The sequence below is a fragment of the Xenopus laevis genome, chromosome 9_10S (assembly GCF_017654675.1).
Source record: "Xenopus laevis strain J_2021 chromosome 9_10S, Xenopus_laevis_v10.1, whole genome shotgun sequence".
NCBI lineage: Eukaryota > Metazoa > Chordata > Amphibia > Anura > Pipidae > Xenopus > Xenopus laevis.
Genome location: NC_054388.1, coordinates 6,954,774 through 6,973,877, shown reverse-complemented (window position 1 = coordinate 6,973,877; position 19,104 = coordinate 6,954,774). Strand labels below are relative to the sequence as shown.

General features: G+C 43.2%; 2 protein-coding genes across 2 annotated transcripts in view; one reads left to right on the top strand and one right to left on the bottom strand.

Annotated features, from left to right (window-relative positions):
- Nucleotides 1-2,377, bottom strand: part of nsf.S (N-ethylmaleimide sensitive factor S homeolog) — a gene marked incomplete at its 3' end in the record, with an annotated part of 34,775 nt that extends 32,398 nt beyond the window's left edge. The window contains 1 exon segment of the mRNA NM_001096720.1: nt 2,366-2,377. Coding sequence (NP_001090189.1) covers nt 2,366-2,377 — 12 coding nt within the window.
- A 7,264-nt stretch (nt 2,378-9,641) lies between these two features.
- arf1.S (ADP ribosylation factor 1 S homeolog) lies at nt 9,642-16,832 on the top strand. The gene is made up of 5 exons (XM_018238121.2): nt 9,642-9,798; nt 14,745-14,910; nt 15,007-15,117; nt 16,168-16,292; nt 16,609-16,832. The coding sequence occupies exons 2-5, from the start codon at nt 14,763-14,765 to the stop codon at nt 16,768-16,770; spliced, it is 546 nt and encodes a 181-aa protein (XP_018093610.1). The 5' UTR covers nt 9,642-9,798; nt 14,745-14,762; the 3' UTR covers nt 16,771-16,832.
- The last annotated feature ends 2,272 nt before the right edge of the window (nt 16,833-19,104 follow it).

Here is a 19,104-nt window from a genome sequence, read left to right as displayed (position 1 = left end):
CAAAAATGAGGCTGCTGAGGGCAAATCTGAATGTGTATAAGCCTTAGGATTATTTTTGAGGCCACAGTTGACAAGCAGCAAAGGTCACCGTACAGCAGGTCATGACACATTTTAGAAGGACAAGATGGTCTCTTTGGAATGTAAAAATATGACTAAACGGCACAAATAAAAATGACAAAAACACAGATCTCTACAGACGGCTGAAGATCAGCCAAGGGGCATTATTTATTTAAAGGACATAATATTATTTTAAGGGCAATTTCACCAAATAAAAAGGCATTCAATGTTATATAAGCAGCCTATGTATATCTCTTTTAGTACAGTCTGAAATAACACAAGCAGGGATTACAAACCAAGTCATTTAAACCTTTGCTCAGTTAGAGATAAAAGCCCTGTACTATACAATCACCATTGGACCCCACAAAGCATCAGCTGCAGTAGCCGGCTCTGCATTAATCTGATACAGGCCGCCCTCTCTGCTTGCAACCTTGGGAAAATCTGTGTATCTATAGGAAGCTCCGTCACACTCTGCAGGATTTATTCCCTGATAATACTGCCGCTCCTAATGCCAATGACTTGACAGTTGGATGTCAGTGCTGCTCGGCATTCTCTGCAGGCAAAAATCACCGCCGATACACCGGCAAGGACAAATGTATTTATACATACGTATGGGTGCTATACTGTAGCTATCTGCAGCCTAAGCATTTTCTAAGCATCATCCAAAATGGCTATTCCTTTTCATACCTCTGTGCATGACTGCATCTTATAGCTGTAACTCATACCCATTAGAGTGTCCCTATACATCTTGTATTTCATGCTGTTTTAGCTGCACTCTCCTTATTGATTATAAAGGCTCATGTCTCCTGTATTATCTAGGAACAGACAAGACAAAGACAGATGATTTGAGAATTAGATAGATTAGGTAGATAGATGGAAAGATAGATGATGGATAGAAAGAAGGATGGATAGAAAGAAGGATGGATGGATAGAAGGATGGATAGACAGAAGGATGGATAGACGGATAGATAAAGGGATGGATAGATAGATAGAAGGATAGACGGATGGATAGACAGAAGGATGGATAGAAAGAAGGATAGACGGATGGATAGATAGAAGGATGGATAGATAGAGGGATGAATAGAGGGATGGATAGAAAGAAGGATGGATAGATGGATGGATAAATAGAAGGATATGAGTATAGACGGATGGATAGATAGAAGGATAGATGGATGGATGGATAGATAGAAGGATAGACGGATGGATAGGATAGACCGATGGATAGAAGGATAGACGGATGGATAGATAGAAAGGTGGATAGGTAGAAGGATGGATAGATAGGATACACGGATAGATAGATAGATAGATAGATAGATAGATAGATAGATAGATAGATAGATAGATAGATAGATAGATAGATAGATAGATAGAAGGATGGATAGACAGACGGATGGATATAAGGATGGATGGATAGAAGAATAGAAGGATGGATAGAAAGAAGGATGTTAGATAGAAGGATAGACAGACGGATGGATAGAACGATGGATAGATAGAAGGATTGACGGATGGATAGACGGATGGATAGACGGATGGATAGAAGGATGGATAGAGGGATGGCCGGACAGAGAGAAGGAAGGACAGACAGAAGAAAGGACGGAAGAAGGAAGGACGGAAAGAAGAACGGATGGATAGGACTGATAGAAGGAAGGAAGGACCGATGTATGGACAGATAGATAGATGGACAGACAGATAGATATAAATACAGATGTCTGTGTGTTTCAGATGATTGACAGATCCATACCCAGACACAAAGTCAAATACATAAGGATTAATGTGAGTAGATGATGGATGTGGGAAGACAGACAAACTGATAGGTGAGTAAGGTGCATGGACAGACAGACACAGGTATGTGCAGACAGATGGACATGGATAGACAGAGAGTGAGTGCAGACAGGCGTGTATTTATATTATACACATATAAGTGTGTGTGTGCCGAGACTGAAAGAGGTAGGACTGAGCTGCCTGTGCTACAATAACAATCAGACCAATAGAGAATGACAGCAGAGGACTGAGCTGAATTCCAAGACGCCCTGCAGTAGTTACAGTGACCACTTCTCCTCCCTATTGACTGCTGGGAAGTGTAACCCTGTGTCTGTATGTATATATATATATATCTGAGACTGTACTACACACATCCCTGCTGCACGCTCATATACACACAGGGATGTCAGGCTGCACGTCCCCTCACTGGGCTTCCTGTTATCACTGACTCCCCGACCCCATTCCGGGTTGACAGCTTTCACGACAGTCCCCTCACACACCGACCTCCAGATCAGTCTCTCAACCTCCCGCCCGGCCAGTCACTTACCCGCACCGCCATAGCTGCTCTGCTCTCCTCTCACTGTCAGACCTGCGCTAAGGAACAGCTACAGCTCAGCAGAGAGGGAGGGCACAAGCGAGGAGATGGGCGGGGATAAGATCAGGTGACACCTCTGCGCTCCAACCACCGCCTAGCGATATAAAGCAAAGCGCCATATTGGTTAAGGGCAGGGGGCGAGACTCGCTGATTACCGTGTTATTAATTCAAAATCATATTCCTTATAAATAAATCACAACAGAAGGTTTGAGGTGACGTATATGAATTCAGTAGGAAGGGAATTTCACATTCTTACTTTTGCAGATCCCATTTCAGAGTTAAAAAGGCTGCCCCCTGCTGTTTGGTAGTAGCACTGCACTCTGCTGAATGAGTGACAAGTGGAAGCTGGACAGTGACGTAATATGATATAACCAAAGGGGCAAAGTTTGCAACAGGGTGGAATTTATAGGCGGTCTGTTTCAAAGCAAATTGGTTGCTATGGGTTACTGTAGCTGAGGAAACTTTGTGCCTTTTAAAGGAGACATATAGAATAAATGAAATTTGTAGGCAATTATAAGTAATAGATGGTGCTGCTTTTTACATGCTGCTAAAAGTTAATATTATCTTTAAAAATAGCCCCTTTATTGGAGCTCCCTATAGATGTTCTCTGGTCCCTGTTGCAAATGACGGGTGGGCGTGTCCCAGTAGGAGGGGGACAGCCAATCACAGCCCTGCAGTCACACAAGCCCAGACAGTCTTCATTTCCCCATCAGGTCCTGCTAGCTGCTGATTGGTTCATGTCCTGCAGTGTAGTGAGAGTAGGAAGAGAAGGGAGGGATTATTAGGGTTTCTGCAGAAATATTCAATAAATCAGCAGGAGACACTACTTTTTTCTTCTATATCTAAATGAGTATAATGCACTGGTACACTTTTATTTCTTATACAAAATGTCTCCTTTAATTACATATTTATATAAAGGAGAGGATACAGGCCCGGACTAGGGTTGCCACCTGGCTGGTATTTTGCCAGCCTGGCCGGTAAAAATGATGGCTGATCCCAATTAATAGGGAAAAAAGATAAATATATAGGAAGGCCGGTATTTTTGGTGGCAATCCTTGGCTGGACTGGCAATCTGTGAGTTCTGGCAAATGCCAGAGGGGCTGCTATAAGATGCCATAGACAGTTGCTATTTATTGGGCTGGTGGGGGAATGGTTGGGCCTCTGTGTACTTGAAATCCCAAGGCTTATTTTGATTTCCAGTCCAGACCTGAGGGGATATGTGTAGGGTTGCCAGCTTTTCATAAAATTTCCACCGGCTGGCTGCCCAGTTTTCCGAATTAGGATCGCCGCGTCAAAGCCCTGCCCCCTGTCACTGTGACACATCACCTCGCATCAGAGGCCCGCCCCCCATTATGTCACAGCCCGGCCCCCCTGCCCGAAGTTCGGCAGTAAAGAACGTGGCAACCCTAGATGTAAAACATGTGCCATTTTTTCTGGTGGTCCCCTGGCATCCCAGTCCTACACTGAAAGGGATTCTGTTGCAGGAAAACATTTTTTTTCAAAACGCATCTGTTAATAGTGCTGCTTCAGCAGAATTCTGCACTGAAACATATTTTTTCAAAAGAGCAAACAGATTTTTAATATTTAATTTTGATTAACTCTATAGCCAATATGGCGGTGTGTTCTGGAGGGCATCACGTGGAAGCAGCTCTGTAAGGGTACTTGGTGGTCTAGGGACTCCTGCCACTCAATTTGTAGATAAGCCCACAGCCTTCCCAGTGGTTCTCGCCAGTGTGCGTGTTCTCTTTGGTTCTCGTGTGTGCGTCCGTTCGACAGCGTTCTCCTCCTACGATTTCTGTTGCAGGTCAGCCTGAATATTTGGTACAGCGGTTAGTGGATTCTCTTCTTTCCAGAGGTAAAGTACAATATCTGGTACACAGCGCCGATCCGCGCCTTTATGCCGCCTGAGGCGGCCTTCCGTTGCCGCCCCGACCCCTCCTCACGGCGCTCACATTTTCTGCGCAGGAGGGGGTCGGGGCGCTGCACGACGCTAGTGCAGAGAGCGCAATTGCGCTCTCTGCACTAGAAGAGCCGAATTTCCGGGTTAAAAACCGGAAATTCGGCTCTTAGTTACCAGGAGCGGCATTTTTGCCGCCCCTGGTAACCAGGGGGGCGCTGCCGCCTGAGGCGAGTGTCTCAACTCGCCTCATTGGTGGAGCGCCCCTGCTGGTACACTGGAAAGGTTATAGTCCTGAGTAGAGATCTTGGGTCCCTGCATCTGATGTTCGGGCTGATCACCTTATAAGTCAATTTCATGCCAAACTTCCGGTGGGGTCTGGTGGTCTAGTGGTGCCACTTACTTTGCGGCCTTCGTAGTGGTTCTCGTCAGTGTGCGCATCCTCTTTGCGCGTGATGTCATCTCGCTTCGCTTCGCACGAAATTCTAATTTTTAAAGAGAAGAGATTTCGACCAAACACTCACTGCCCAATGTAGGTCTATTTCCTAATAGTACCTGGATGTACTTTTAATACTAATCTCTGTTCTTTGACCATTGCCTGTACCTGACTTCTGCTAATTCCCTGCCTATAATGACCATTCTTGGATCCTGACTTTGTACTGCGTTACTGATTGGCATTGGCCCCGGCCTGTCACCTCAACGACGCTCCTTGTTCCCCGTCCTTCCTGTACATGTTCGGTTCCCTCGTCTGCCCAGAACTCTCTCCTTGGTCCTCTCACTTTAAGATCCGGCGGCATCCGAATAGCAGAGTGCTCGTCCCGAATTGAAAGGCGGCTGTTATAGACAGAAGCATAAGCCATGACCGGGACGTTGGTGTTTGCTCTGGGTTACAAGCTCTAGGTAAGGAACATGGAAAAGGCATTAATTATGTGCCACAACTTATGGTGACTTTTGTGTGTCCCAACCAGAGTGTGAGTTTCTCCGCCAGCAGCTCCCATGGGAACACATCGGACACGGCACCAGATAATCTCTTAGTAAATATTTTGTTTTCCAAAACTATTTTACTTAACATTATGTATTCTTTTCAGACACAAATACTTGTTAATGTTGGTGTCTTTTCCCATTGTGAACTGCTTTTTCGAGGATTCGTATATATACAGATGGTGTTAAGTGAAAGATGCAAAATATATGAGACATTGGCCTATGCAGCATACGGTAATGTGAAATAAAAATGTGAAATAAAAATAAATAAAAGCTGCTGTTATTGCATTATAAATGGGGAATGTCAGTTCACTGGTCCATTCAGTTCTTGGCAGTTATCCCGGCACTCAGCTGCCTTGCACTTGGCTCACAAAGGCAGCAGCAGCAGCAGTAGGGAACAGCTGTATTTGGATCATAAAACAAAATGAGCCCCAAAACAGGTTTATAAATATTAATTAGGATCACTGTTGTGGTGTGTTTAATACTCGGACTGTGGGTTTCCCCACATTTCTTAATTTTACAGTCTGGTTCTGAGTCTCTATCCTTTGATTTATGTTTTGCCCCTGGAAATATGCTTCTTTTTTTTAAAACAGAACAGCAGCACCGAATAATTTCTAGTTTTATTACCATTATTGCTTTTTATAAACGTTTTATGGACAATGATACTAAACCCACCCTTTCCTCAGCTGCTGCCTGTGTCTCAGACTTACAGATAAGGAGACGTTCATGATACTGTGACAGATATCTGACTAACTACCTTCTCCAACCCATAATTGTTGTGAAGTGTTTAGTTTCGGTTTAAGTTTTGTATAATTTTCCGAAGGTGCGTGGATCAACATTTTTCGTACCACGGTGATTGGTCGCTTAATCTAAGAGGTTCAAAGATTGCTGACGGTTAACGATAATATCTCTGCATGTATTGCCTGACAATATCAATGGGTGACTCGCTGCTATTTGCCAGACATAACTTTCGTACAATTGCTGTCACGGCCAGAACATCATCTGATTTGTTCTTTTACTACTTTATTTAATCTGAATGGTTAGTGGCAGGTCAGTAGATTGCAATGAAGCATCATTCTTCGTACATGTGAATAAAAGCTGCCCGTCTATGGCCAGCTCAAAGGAGATCTAAACCCCCTTAGGAACAAGAGCCCCCCTTAAATACCTCCTTCGACCCCTCTCATGTCTCCCTTTCCGCACATGATTCTATTCAAGATCGGGAGTCCATATAATTATCCAGCCAAGCCTACGGGACTCGCCCCAGTTCAAAAGGGCTATCAATTATAACAAAGTTTATATCAAAAAATGATATAAGTCCCAAAGCTTCTTCAAGTAAAAAGTATTAATTTATTGTAGTACACATTTAAAAGAAATATAACTGGTACATACTACCCCCCATATCCCACCTAAGGTGGGATATGGGGGGTAGTATGTACCAGTTATATTCCCTTTCCGCACAGTCTATTATGTAATAGAAAACCTGAGCTAAAAATGCAGCGCAGCGGGAGTTCCCAGACACCATCTTCTGCCCATTACAATATTCTTTAGGGGTTATTTATTAAAATCCGAATTTCTCTCATGTTTTAAATAAAAAAAGTCCGACCAAACTAGAATCCACGATTTACCCTTATTAATCATTCAAAAAAACATGAAAAAATCGGATTGTCTCACAAAGAATCCGGAATTTTCGGATTTGACGCCTGAAAAGTCCCAATTTTTTCGTGAAATCTGTGGAAAAGCCCGAAATGTTCAGATTATCGTATGAAACCCAGCACAGACCATTATATCTTCAAATTGCAAATAGGACCACTGCCATTGACTTCTACAGGACTTCGACAGGTTGAAGATGGAGTATTTTCGGATTCTGACTTTTTGCATCCTCTGGGTATAATAAGTCTCAAAAAATTCAAGGTTTTTTTCACTAAAAATTCAGTTTTTATAGTACAAATTTTTTGAGTTTTTAGCATTCGGACTTTAATAAATAATCACCAATGTGTCTCAGCGTCGACACGCACTCTGCAGACGCATGAGCAATTGGCGCTAGTCAGGAATTCACTTCACCTGCGCATGCACCTGTTACCACGTCACCGAAGAGTATCTGAATGGACAGAAGATGGTGCCTGGGAACTGCACTGCGCTATTCTGCGTTTTTAGCTGAGGTTTTCAGACAGGGGTGTTTTTTACATAATAGACTGTGCGGGAAGGGAGAGATGAGGGGAACAGATGGAGGGAAGTGGAAGGGGGCTTTTGTATGTAGCAGTAATGGAACTACTAGGCGAGGCCCGGATGCATGCTATGCAGCCGGTCCCCTCCACCCCTCTCCGGAAGTGGAAATCGCAGCGGTAGCTTTACCACCTTTGCTGATGGCTAAACCCTAACACAGGGGCAGGCAGATAGCATTGGGGGGGTCTTCCTATATATGTATCTTTATTCCCATTAATAACATTGAGATCAACCATAATTTTTACTGGAAAATACCGGCCAGGTGGCAACACTACGTGGCGGGTCCCGGGGGGTGCGGGCCCTGGTGCAATTGCACCTAGGCGGGTTTAGTTCTCCTTTAAGGTTAAGGGTCTGATCTGACTACTAGTGATGTGCAGGCCGACCCGATACCCGCAGGTCGTGAGGGTTCGGGTCGACCTTGCACTGCTCCTCACGGGTGACGGGCGGGTGCGGGTTAAGCTCTTCTCCTGCTCTCCCCGCCCGCCACCTTCAAATGCCGGCATCCGACTTCCGCACATCACTACTGACTATGTAGCTGGCCTAGACCAGAAAATGGCAGAGGGGCTGCTGTAAAGACACCATAAAGCGTCAATATTTATTGGGCCTCTGTGTACCTGAAATACCAAGGCCTCTTTTGAATGCCAGTGCTACGTGGAACGACTTATTGGGATTCACTCACATTACACCTGCACGTAGCCATGACTACCAGTTATCCATCTCTCCCCTGAGCTAAACTGAGGCCTATTTTTCTACAGGCCACTAACTAAAGGTGGCCATACACGGGCTGATAAAAGCTGCCGACAGACTGTGTCGGCAGCTTATTGGCCCATATATGGGGCCCCCCGACGGGCTTCACCGATCGAGATCTGGCCGAAAGTCGGCCAGATCTCGATCGGATGGGACAAAAAATTCCGTCTGGATCTATTAGTTGATGCGGTCCGGCGAACCGACTACCCGTTAGGCATCGTTAGGATCCGATCGTTGGGCCCTAGGGCCCACGATCGGATCAGCCCGATATTGCCCACCTCAAAGTGGGCATATCGGAGGGAGATCCGCTCGTTTGGCGACATCGCCAAACGAGCGGATCTCTCCATGTATGGCCACCTTAAAACACTAGTATGTGGGAAAGGCTTACAAACATCCGGCGAGATTTCTAATAAAGTGGCACTTGAGACAATTCTTTTTATATTATTATTTTTAACAGGCAGCTTTTTTCTCTCTCTCAAACATTTGTTTTGCCGCTTACACGTCGGCTTATTGAGCAGAACATCCGAATGAAATCTCCGCAGCAGGAAAGGCCGGACATTTAGGTTTGGGAAAATTGCCTGAAAGAAGCAGAAATGTTGGGAAGTATCTTTTGGAATCGGTTTCTACCTCATCTGATTTTATTCTTAGGGTTAAATGTAATTAAAACTTGAACATATTTGGACAGTTTAGGGGACAAAAAGTGATTTGCATAAGATTCATCAATGGTCCTTTATTTCACAGCATGGACCGAGGCCTGTTTTCATCCTACACATGTATAGCAGTATCTGAGCAATTATGAGGTGAATTTGGTTTCCACGGCAACCACTTAAACCAATGAAAATGGCGCCCCACTCCCAGCACTGCTTATCCACTCAAACAACCACTCCATCCCCGCCACGCAAGCTAAATATAGTGCGCAGCTTGCATCTTCCATTATATACCTCAAGCCTAAAGCCACGCCCAACCCCGCTGTCAGACGAATCACATCATCATTGGTTACCGACACGTTTAGGAACTGCCCACACGGTGACGCTTTTGATGTGATTTGGCAGAAGACGCAAGCTCGCTTTTTGCAACGGTCTTCTGAAGCTAGTACTCGGCCATGTTTGTGCTCCCATTACCCGCCTGAATTGAAGCAGCAACGTATTCCTATCTTCAAAACCATGCTACATTTTTATAATTCTCGTATATTAATAACATGACCTCTAGTGGCTTATATTTTATTGCTTGCGCCCCTTGGTGGTAAGGTTTCACTGTGATACAGGAACCCGAATAAAACTCGCAGAGGAGTAGCAAGATGGCCGATCCCCTGGCTTCCCTATCACCCTCCCCAAATGACTTATACTGACGTTCAGTGGGCGGATTGGTTCGCTTTGACCCTTGTGATCTAAATGGTGCATGTTGATTGGGCGGCGCGGTGCCACCCACGCAGGTACGCAACCGGTTCCCCTCCTAGAGTGACGCTAGCGAGCGGACGCCGCCATTTCGTGTGAGTGAGCAGCAAAGAAGAGGCGGCGGGAGGCACAAGGAGACGGTGGTAAGACTTGTTTTTGACGCGGTTATCTCCATACGTTGTGAGGGGGAGAGAGAGATATCTGCAGGGTAATAATGCTCAGGCAGAGACGTGTTGCTAGCTCCTAATTCTGCTCAGGCTGCGGCCTTCTTGTTGCTGTCGGGTTCCAGGCGTTCTAACCACACAATCGCTTCTAGTTGGGATGTGTAGTTCTGTGTCGACTTCAGTTTCGCTTACTCTAATACTGTTGGACTTCTGTAAAGATCCGCCTTGGCTTTTAGTGTCAGTCAGGAAGTGGTTTTTAAAGAGGAGAGGGGGAGGGGCTTTGGGAGAAACCAAAGCGTGAAGGAGGGGATATTAATCAATTAAATATTTCCAGCAGCATGTGGGGCACCCCTGACTTATGGACCCTCTCAGTCACCATTCATTGCCAGGAGTTCTCACCCAGCTCTGCCCTTGTTGTGGACATGGCTTCCCCCAGGGCTGTAACTATAGTGAAAACAAACCCCAGATAGTATTGGGGGCCCTGTGTGCAGTTTCATGATATAGATCTTGTTATTAAAAGTGGGGGTGTAAAATGATTTTGCCGGAGGCCCTTGTTGCTTTCTGTACGTATATAAACCAATAACAAGTGAATCCAGCCCTTATATAGTGAATAAACGACCCCCTATTGTATATTATAAGGATATTATAAGTCACTGAGGAGTTCCATGCCCAAATACACTTTATACAGATCATTTAACTCCAAGGTTACTTCTAAGATCCTCATATATTCCAACAAGCAGTACTTTATTTATTCTAATACACCGGTTTATAGTGAGTCAAATGACATCACTAAGCTTCATTTATAACCGATGACATCACTCAGAGCCATGTATAACTGATGACATCATGAAGAGGTTACTTCCAATATCCTCACAAAAGCCAAGAATATCTTGTAAATTATATCCTTATAAACGGTGAGTTCTGATGTCATTTCTGTCACATGACTCACTGGAACTTGTGTATTATAATAAATAATGTACTCCCAGTTGCAAAATATAAGGATATTAGAAGTTGCCTCAGAGTTTGGCCTCGTGGTTTTTATATGGTCATGAAACTCCTCGGTAACTTATAATATCCTTTATTCACTATACACTCCAACAAGGGGTACTTTATTATAATACACAGGTTTATAGTGAGTCAAATGACACCACTAAGCTCCATTTATAACTGATGACATCACTAAGAGCAGTTTATAACCGATGACATAATAGGTTACTTCTAATATCCTCCTATTTTCCAACAAGGGGTACTTTATTATAATACACCTGTTTATAGGGAGTCAAGTGACAAAAATTACACCACTAAGGTCGGGTTATAGCTGATGACATCACTAAGAGCTGTTTATAACTGATGACATCACAAAAAGGTTAGTTCTAATATCCTCCTATTTTCCAACAAGGGATACTTTATTATAATACGCACGTTTTAATGAGTCGTGTGACAAAAATGACATCACTAAGTGCAGTTTATAACTAATGACATCACTAAGCGCCATTTATAACCGGTGACATCACTAAGAGGCATCGATAAAGATATACTTTATAGGAAATTCTTAGCTTTTCGGTATTATAATGTGATGTAGAAGTGTTGGATGCCTAATGTGACCGTTCTGTTATAGGCAAAATATTGGCAATGAAAAAAACTATCCCTAAAATAGCGATACAGGTATGGGATCCATAATTCGGAAACTCAGAATCCAGAATTTTCAGTTACAGGAATAAAGCTCCCATGGACTCCATTTTATCCAATTTTTATGAATGACTTCGTTTTCCGAAGTCGCCCGAAGTTTTCTCGTGAGGCAACTTCGGGTGACTTCGGAAAACGAAGCGCCGCGTGTGCTTTAGCGCAAGCGACTTTTCATTATAGCTCCGTGGAGCCATTTGGAGATGTTAATCGCCTTCCTGACATTCAAGTTTTATTTTGTTTGGAGAAAAACTCGATACGACCATTCAAAGTCGTATTGTGAGTATATTCAAATTTAATAGAGTAAAAAAAAAAAAATCACGTGAATTCGATATTTGACCTTTGATAAACGGCCTCTGTTTCTTTAGTTATTGAAAGATTTCAAAAGGGCAATTTACTGGGTGGGAGGGGGGAGATTTTAGGCACTTTGCAAAATCACTCCAAAAAAAAAAGTTTATTGGGTTTAGAGTAAAGGGGAGGGCAGTGCATGTTTAGATAAGGCGGAACGGGAATTGCCAATACGTAGTTGTGATTGCAACAAAGTTGCTAGTGTAAACAAGGCTGGGCAGCCAACTGTTGTAATTGGAAATATCTGGTTTGTTGTAGCAATCGGTTTCCCTCGTAAAACTGCTCCTTGTGTTGATTGGCTGGCAGAGGTATTGCCCTTACTATTGCATGCTTATTAGGCAGCCGAGCACTTCCAGGAAGTGCCAGGCGAGCACTTCCAGGAAGTGCCAGGCGAGCACTTCCAGGAAGTGCCAGGCGAGCACTTCCAGGAAGTGCCAGGCGAGCACTTCCAGGAAGTGCCAGGCGAGCACTTCCAGGAAGTGCCAGGCGAGCACTTCCAGGAAGTGCCAGGCGAGCACTTCCAGGAAGTGCCAGGCGAGCACTTCCAGGAAGTGCCAGGCGAGCACTTCCAGGAAGTGCCAGGCGAGCACTTCCAGGAAGTGCCAGGCGAGCACTTCCAGGAAGTGCCAGGCGAGCACTTCCAGGAAGTGCCAGGCGAGCACTTCCCAGGAAGTGCCAGGCGAGCACTTCCAGGAGTGCCAGGCGAGCACTTCCAGGAAGTGCCAGGCGAGCACTTCCAGGAAGTGCCAGGCGAGCACTTCCAGGAAGTGCCAGGCGAGCACTTCCAGGAAGTGCCAGGCGAGCACTTCCAGGAAGTGCCAGGCGAGCACTTCGTTGGTCTTTTTCAGTTGGTCTTCATTGTTTATTTTTTTTTATAGTTTTTGCCTTCTTTTTCTGACTCTTTCCTGCTTTCAAATGGGGGTCACTGACCCCATCTAAAGTGCTCTGTAAAGCTAGAAATGTATTATGTCTACTTATTACTCATCTTTCTATTTCTATTCAGGCTTCTCCTAATCATATTCCAGTCTCTTATTCAAATCAGGACATGGTTGCTAGGGTCATTTAGACCCTAGCAACAAGATGGCTGACATAGCAAACTGCAGAGCTGCTGAACAAAAAGCTAAATAACTAAAAACAATTGCAAATTGTCTCAGAATATCCCTCTCTATATCATACTAACAGTTAATCTAAATGTGAGCAGACTATGCTTGTCCTCCCACACTCAGTCATCAGTCCCATTGTTATTACAGGAGGGTGCAAGGTATTTTATATGTTGCTGTGACAACTCTTCCCTTCCATTCAAGTGACTTGTGAAGGACGTCTGCTCGTGATTGTTGCACAGATGAATGTGGCCTTGATAGGGAGTGCGACGAAAAAACTGCTTTGTAACCTAATGTCACTAGTACAGGTGTGGGACCTGTTATCCAGAATGCTCGGGACCTGAGGCTATCCGCAGATATTTCTGTATTTTGGATCATCCTACCTTAAAGGGATTCTGTCATGATTTTTATGGTGTCGTTTTTATTTCTAAATGACACAGTTTACACTACAAATAATTCACTCTACAATATAAAATGTCATTCCTGAACCAGCAAGTGTATTTAGTTGTAATATTGGTGTGTAGGTGCATCTCAGCTCATTTTGCCTGGTCATGTGATTTCAGAAAGAGCCAGCACTTTAGGATGGAACTGCTTTCTGGCAGGGTGTTGTTTCTCCTACTCAATGTAACTGAATATGTCTCAGTGGGACCTGGATTTTACTATTGAGTGCTGTTCTAAAGGTCCCCATAGACGCAAAGATTTTTCTTGCCGAACGACCGATTTTACCGAAGTCCGACCAATCCTTCAAAATTATCGTGAAGTTAGTTGGATTCGAACGATCGTACATCTTACGGTTTTTTCGTCCGACATCTGTCAGAAAATTGATCGTCCAGGATAAAAAAACTTTATCGGCCCCAGTGCAATGTATCTATGTCTGCAGGGCCAAGCAGGCAGCTCCCCCCAGTTTTGCTGGCAACATCACATATCACCTGAAATGGTCTTTTTAGTTGATGGACACATCGTACATTTAAACAATCGTTTCTCACGATAACGATTGGATCTTTAAGGGTAAGGACACACTGGACGATTTGTCACCAACGTTTTTAAAAAGCAAATCGCGGCGACATATCGCTCGTTTTGTCTCTGAACAAAACCAAATGAAAGACGCCAGCTCCTGTGCCCACAGCGCGTTTGTGAATCGCCTGTAGCTCCAAAACGCACTGAGACCCTTTTCCGAGCGATTTATCAGAAATAGCATGTACTTAGAAAAGCACTGAAATCTCCTAGACACGCACACACATACAGATAAGTAGCAGCAATTGTATTCAAATTACAATGCGAACGCAATGACGCAAGAACGTAAAGACGCCAGGTTACAGCGGGAAGCACAAACCGTTTCCGGTTTGGGTGGAGCACGTACCGCACAGAGTAATGGGATACAAATCGCTCTGTGCCAATAGTCGCTGTGAATCGTCTGTTCAAAAAAGACGATCGTCTTGTCGCCGCGATTTACTTTTTTAAAACGTTGGCGACAAATCGTCCAGTGTGTCCCTACCCTTAGAAATCTTTACATCCATGACCAGCTTTAGATCTACCAGGCAGCTGTTATCTTGTGTTAGGGAGCTGCTATCTGGTTACCTTCCCATTGTTCTGTTGTTAGGCTGCTGGGGGGGGGGTAAGAGTGGGTGATATCACTACAACTTGCAGTAAAGAGTGACTGAAGTTTATCAGAGCACAAGTCAAATGACTGGGGCATCTGGGAAACTGATAATATGTCTAGCCCCATGTCAGTTTTGAAAACATGTTTTCCCATGACAGTATCCCTTTAATTTTACTATTTTGTTTCCTGTCTAGATATATACACACACTACAATGGGGAACATCTTTGCCAATCTGTTCAAAGGCCTCTTTGGTAAGAAGGAGATGCGAATTCTTATGGTGGGGTTGGATGCAGCCGGAAAGACCACCATCCTGTACAAGCTGAAACTTGGCGAGATTGTGACCACCATCCCCACAATAGGTATCATTCATTGCTTTTCATAGGATACAGTGTGTGGGTGCTATCTAAAGTCTGTGCATATATTCAATGTGCTTTTCTTTCCCCTCTCCATTTCAGGTTTTAATGTTGAAACGGTAGAATACAAGAACATCAGTTTTACAGTGTGGGACGTTGGCGGTCAGGACAAAATTCGACCTTTGTGGCGTCATTATTTCCAGAACACTCAGGGTAAGCAGATCTTGTGTCGACAGTAGAATTACATAGAATTCTGCATTTGGTTACTATGACTTTGGTCCAACCAGTCTGGCCAATTTCACGAGTTTAGGCCAACTGTATATGTATAAAGATGGATATAGAGAGATGGATGATGATCATTGAACTTAAAAGGAAAGGAAAGTCCAAAATAGAATAAGGCTAGAAATGCTGTATTTTGTATACTAAACATAAACATAAACTTACTGCACCACAAGCCTAATCAAACAAATGATTTATAATTTCAAAGTTGGCAACAGGGGGTCACCATCTTGTAACTTTGTTATACATCTTTGCAAGACCAAGACTGTGCACATGCTCAGTGTGGTCTGGGCTGCTTAGAGATCGTCATAAATGATCAAAACAGCACAAGTCAAATAATATCTGCCAGAAGCCAATACAGCAAGACTGATTAATAATCAGAATATACAGACTGCACTGGGTCCTGTGTTGTCATGTGATCTAATGTGGATTTTATAGTTTTTGTATTGTTTAATACAAACTTTCTCCAACTCTGCAGAACCAGTGGCTGCAGCAAAATAATCCTCCAAATAGAATCCCAGTTTATCTGTTTAAATCTGGCTCCATGTTCTTTGTCCCTGCAGCTGGAGTTGGAAACAGTAAAAGGGGATGTAAAGGCAACAATAAAATCCAATACAAATGTCTACACAGTCGCCGGCTGCTCTACAGGGAAACAAACAAAGCTGCTTGAGTTCTGCATGGCTGGGAAGGCGGGGGCTCCCCCTGCTGTTCATAAATATGATTGTTTCCCTGCAGAGCAGTTAGGGACCGTCTGACAATTCCTATCCACAGCAGTAAATGAAGGGAGAATTTCACTGCATACAGTCAGGTTTCTTATAAAAACGGTACACATTTTTAATTAAAGTATATTTTTTTGCCTTTACATGCCCTTTAATGACAGACACCTACTCTATTCCAATTAATATAATAACCATACAGGAGTCATTTGTGTTAAGCATGTTTTTTTATTTTTAAGAGAATCAAATTTTTTTTGTTTTGATGCAGGTCTCATCTTTGTTGTGGACAGTAATGATAGAGAAAGAGTAAATGAAGCCAGAGAGGAGTTAACAAGGATGCTAGCAGAAGATGAGCTGCGAGATGCAGTACTGTTAGTGTTTGCTAATAAGCAGGTATGATTATTCCTTCTTTACAGACACCCTTCGTTCCATAAGTCAACTTTGTTTGCAGCTTGCATATTTGAGTTGGTATCCTGTTGTACAACATCATTATAGTTACATCCCATGGCTTTGTTGATGTATTTTTGATTGGTGTCACTGTTGCAAAAGAGTTGAGTCCATAAACTCAAATGATTTGTTAAATGATTTAAATGTCTCCTATTCATCCTGTGACTGTTTCAGCTTTTGTGGAACTGTAGTTATACATCTGCACCTATGCCTTTCTACCTCATTCTTTATTTCTTTTTTTATTTCCTTTCTTTGTCTTTAGGACCTTCCAAATGCTATGAATGCTGCTGAAATCACAGACAAGCTAGGCCTGCATTCCCTTCGTCATCGGAACTGGTACATTCAGGCTACCTGTGCGACCAGCGGAGATGGGCTATATGAGGGCTTGGACTGGCTCTCTAACCAGCTGAAGAACCAGAAGTGATCCCCTCCCATATGAGTGCCCTCCATCCCTATGCCCCTCTCTCCCTCCCAAATCCCATCCTATTCAACATCTTGGCAGAGCTGGCCAGCACCTCTATTGTGTAACGGACGGGCATGTAATTTGTTTTTGCACACGTTACCGTTGCGTGTGTTTGCACGCCTGTATGAGTGGGAGCAGCAATCTCATACTGTGCCTTATACATGCTTAGCAGTATTAATCCTCCACACCCCAAATAACACTACCCATTCAGCCATGTCCGCAGTTGCCTTCAACACCCATTCTGTGCATTGCCATTCTGTCTTAAAGGGGAATTATTGCGAAAATGTAATATAAGCTTCATCATACTGATACAAGAAACTTTGTAAATACCATCAATGAAAAATTCTGCATTGTTTCTGAAATAATTAAGTTTATCATCACTATTCCTCTCTCAGCATCTGTTTCTCTTCATTCTGTCTTCCTGCAGCAGTTGGGTGTCAGGTGAATCTTATAGGGGGGCTTCCTTTCCTAGTAGATGTATTCTAGCTCATTCAACAAAATAACTGCTTTTCGCACAAATTCTGCATGTAGAGAGACATGATGTCTGTTGATTTCAATAGTGAGCTCTATAAGATATATTGGATCAAACTGTCAAGGAACATCTAACACTGCTGAATAAAGACAGAATGAGGAGAAACGGATGCTGAGAGATTGATGGTGAACATAAACTTGATTATTTCAGAAACAGTACAGAATTTTTAACTGATTGTATGCTGAAGCTTATTTTAAATTTTCATTTTCCCGATAGTTCCCCTTTAAAGAAATTTGATGGCGCAGCATCCTTTCATCGTAACCATTTATTTTGCCACTTCTTCTGTGTCTTATGCCAGTCTGTGCTGGTTCTTACCAGCTGCATCTAGGCCTTGTGGTGTAAACATTCAAGGCATCTTGCACTAAAGAATGCTGTGAAGCAGCCATTTTTTTTTTGTTAAATGGTTTCACTTCATGTATTATCGGTGCACATCCACCAGTGTTTGGTTTAAGAGAACTTTCACAGCTGAGGGTTTTATTACCTGCACGTGGCACAGCGATAGATCACCCTCGTGCTTTTATCCACCAAACATTATTATTAACAGCCTTTTATTATTTAACCTGAAAGGCCACTGCATGTTTTTAAGCACGTTTGTCACTTTGGAAATGCCCTTTTCCATTTTACACGGCAAATGTACAGCTGAAGCGTGGGTGCAGGATCTGCTTTATAGATGTGGTCGTTTTTTGTTTTTTTTTTGTTTTTTCTAGTCTGGTACTGAAACTCCCATCAGTCTGACCGTGGAGTCTGCAAAAGTTGGAGAGCCCACAGGCACCGAATTGAATAAGTTGTAGGAATGGTGTTTATTAAATCACTTGCATCACAGGACAAAACCCAAAGCAGTTTACATACTTCTAAATCTACACACGATTCATACTGACTTGCATGTAGTACCACCAGCCTGCTCTTAAAGGCTTCTGAGATGACTGCTCCCACTCTTTAGAATATTATTTCTTTAAGGAATATCCTCGAGTGCTCTTGGATATCCCCCGTCTGGAAGGAAATCTGTTAGGGATGCACCGAATCCAGGATTCGGTTCGGGATTCGGCCTTTTTCAGCAGGATTTGGATTCAGCCGAATCCTTCTGCCCAGCCGAACCGAATTCTAATTCGCATATGCAAAATAGCGGCGGGGAGGGAAATCACATGACTTTTTGTCACAAAACAAGGAAACAAATTTTTTTTTCCCATACCCACCACTAATTTGCATATGCAAATTAGGATTTGGTTCGGTATTCAGCCGAATCTTTCGCAAAGGATTCGGGGTTTCGACCGAATCCAAAATAGTGGATTCGGTGCGTCCCTAAAATCTGTACAGTGATAAGGTATTCTAATTTACTAATATTTTATTGCATCATAAATATTTAATCAAGAAGAGGAACCAGCAGTACAGTTTTGTGTTTCAATGTTCTTTGTCCTTGTTTTACTTCATGCTGCATCATTTTACATTCATGCATGATGGAGCATGAATGTAAAATAAAGACAAATTAGGAGTGCTGGTTCCTCTTCTTGATTATATACACATTTATTAACTGTGCACCCAGGGTAACCCCTCTTGTAAATCATAAGGATATTATACGTTACCGAGGAGTTTCATAACCATATAAAACACTAGGCCGAAGGCTGAGGTTTTTATACAGGTCATGGAACTCCGAGGTAACTTCTAATATCCTTATAATTTGCAACAAGGGGTACTTTATTTATTATAATACACAAGTTTCAGTGACAGTAATGACATCAGAACTCGCCATTTATAACTGATGACAT

Coding starts and splice junctions, on each gene's coding strand:
- arf1.S (XM_018238121.2), top strand. CDS start 14,763: ATGGGGAACATCTTTGCCAATCTGTTCAAAGGCCTCTTTGGTAAGAAG. Junction 14,911..15,006: donor GACCACCATCCCCACAATAG/GTATCATTCATT, acceptor TCTCCATTTCAG/GTTTTAATGTTGAAACGGTA. Junction 15,118..16,167: donor TTATTTCCAGAACACTCAGG/GTAAGCAGATCT, acceptor GTTTTGATGCAG/GTCTCATCTTTGTTGTGGAC.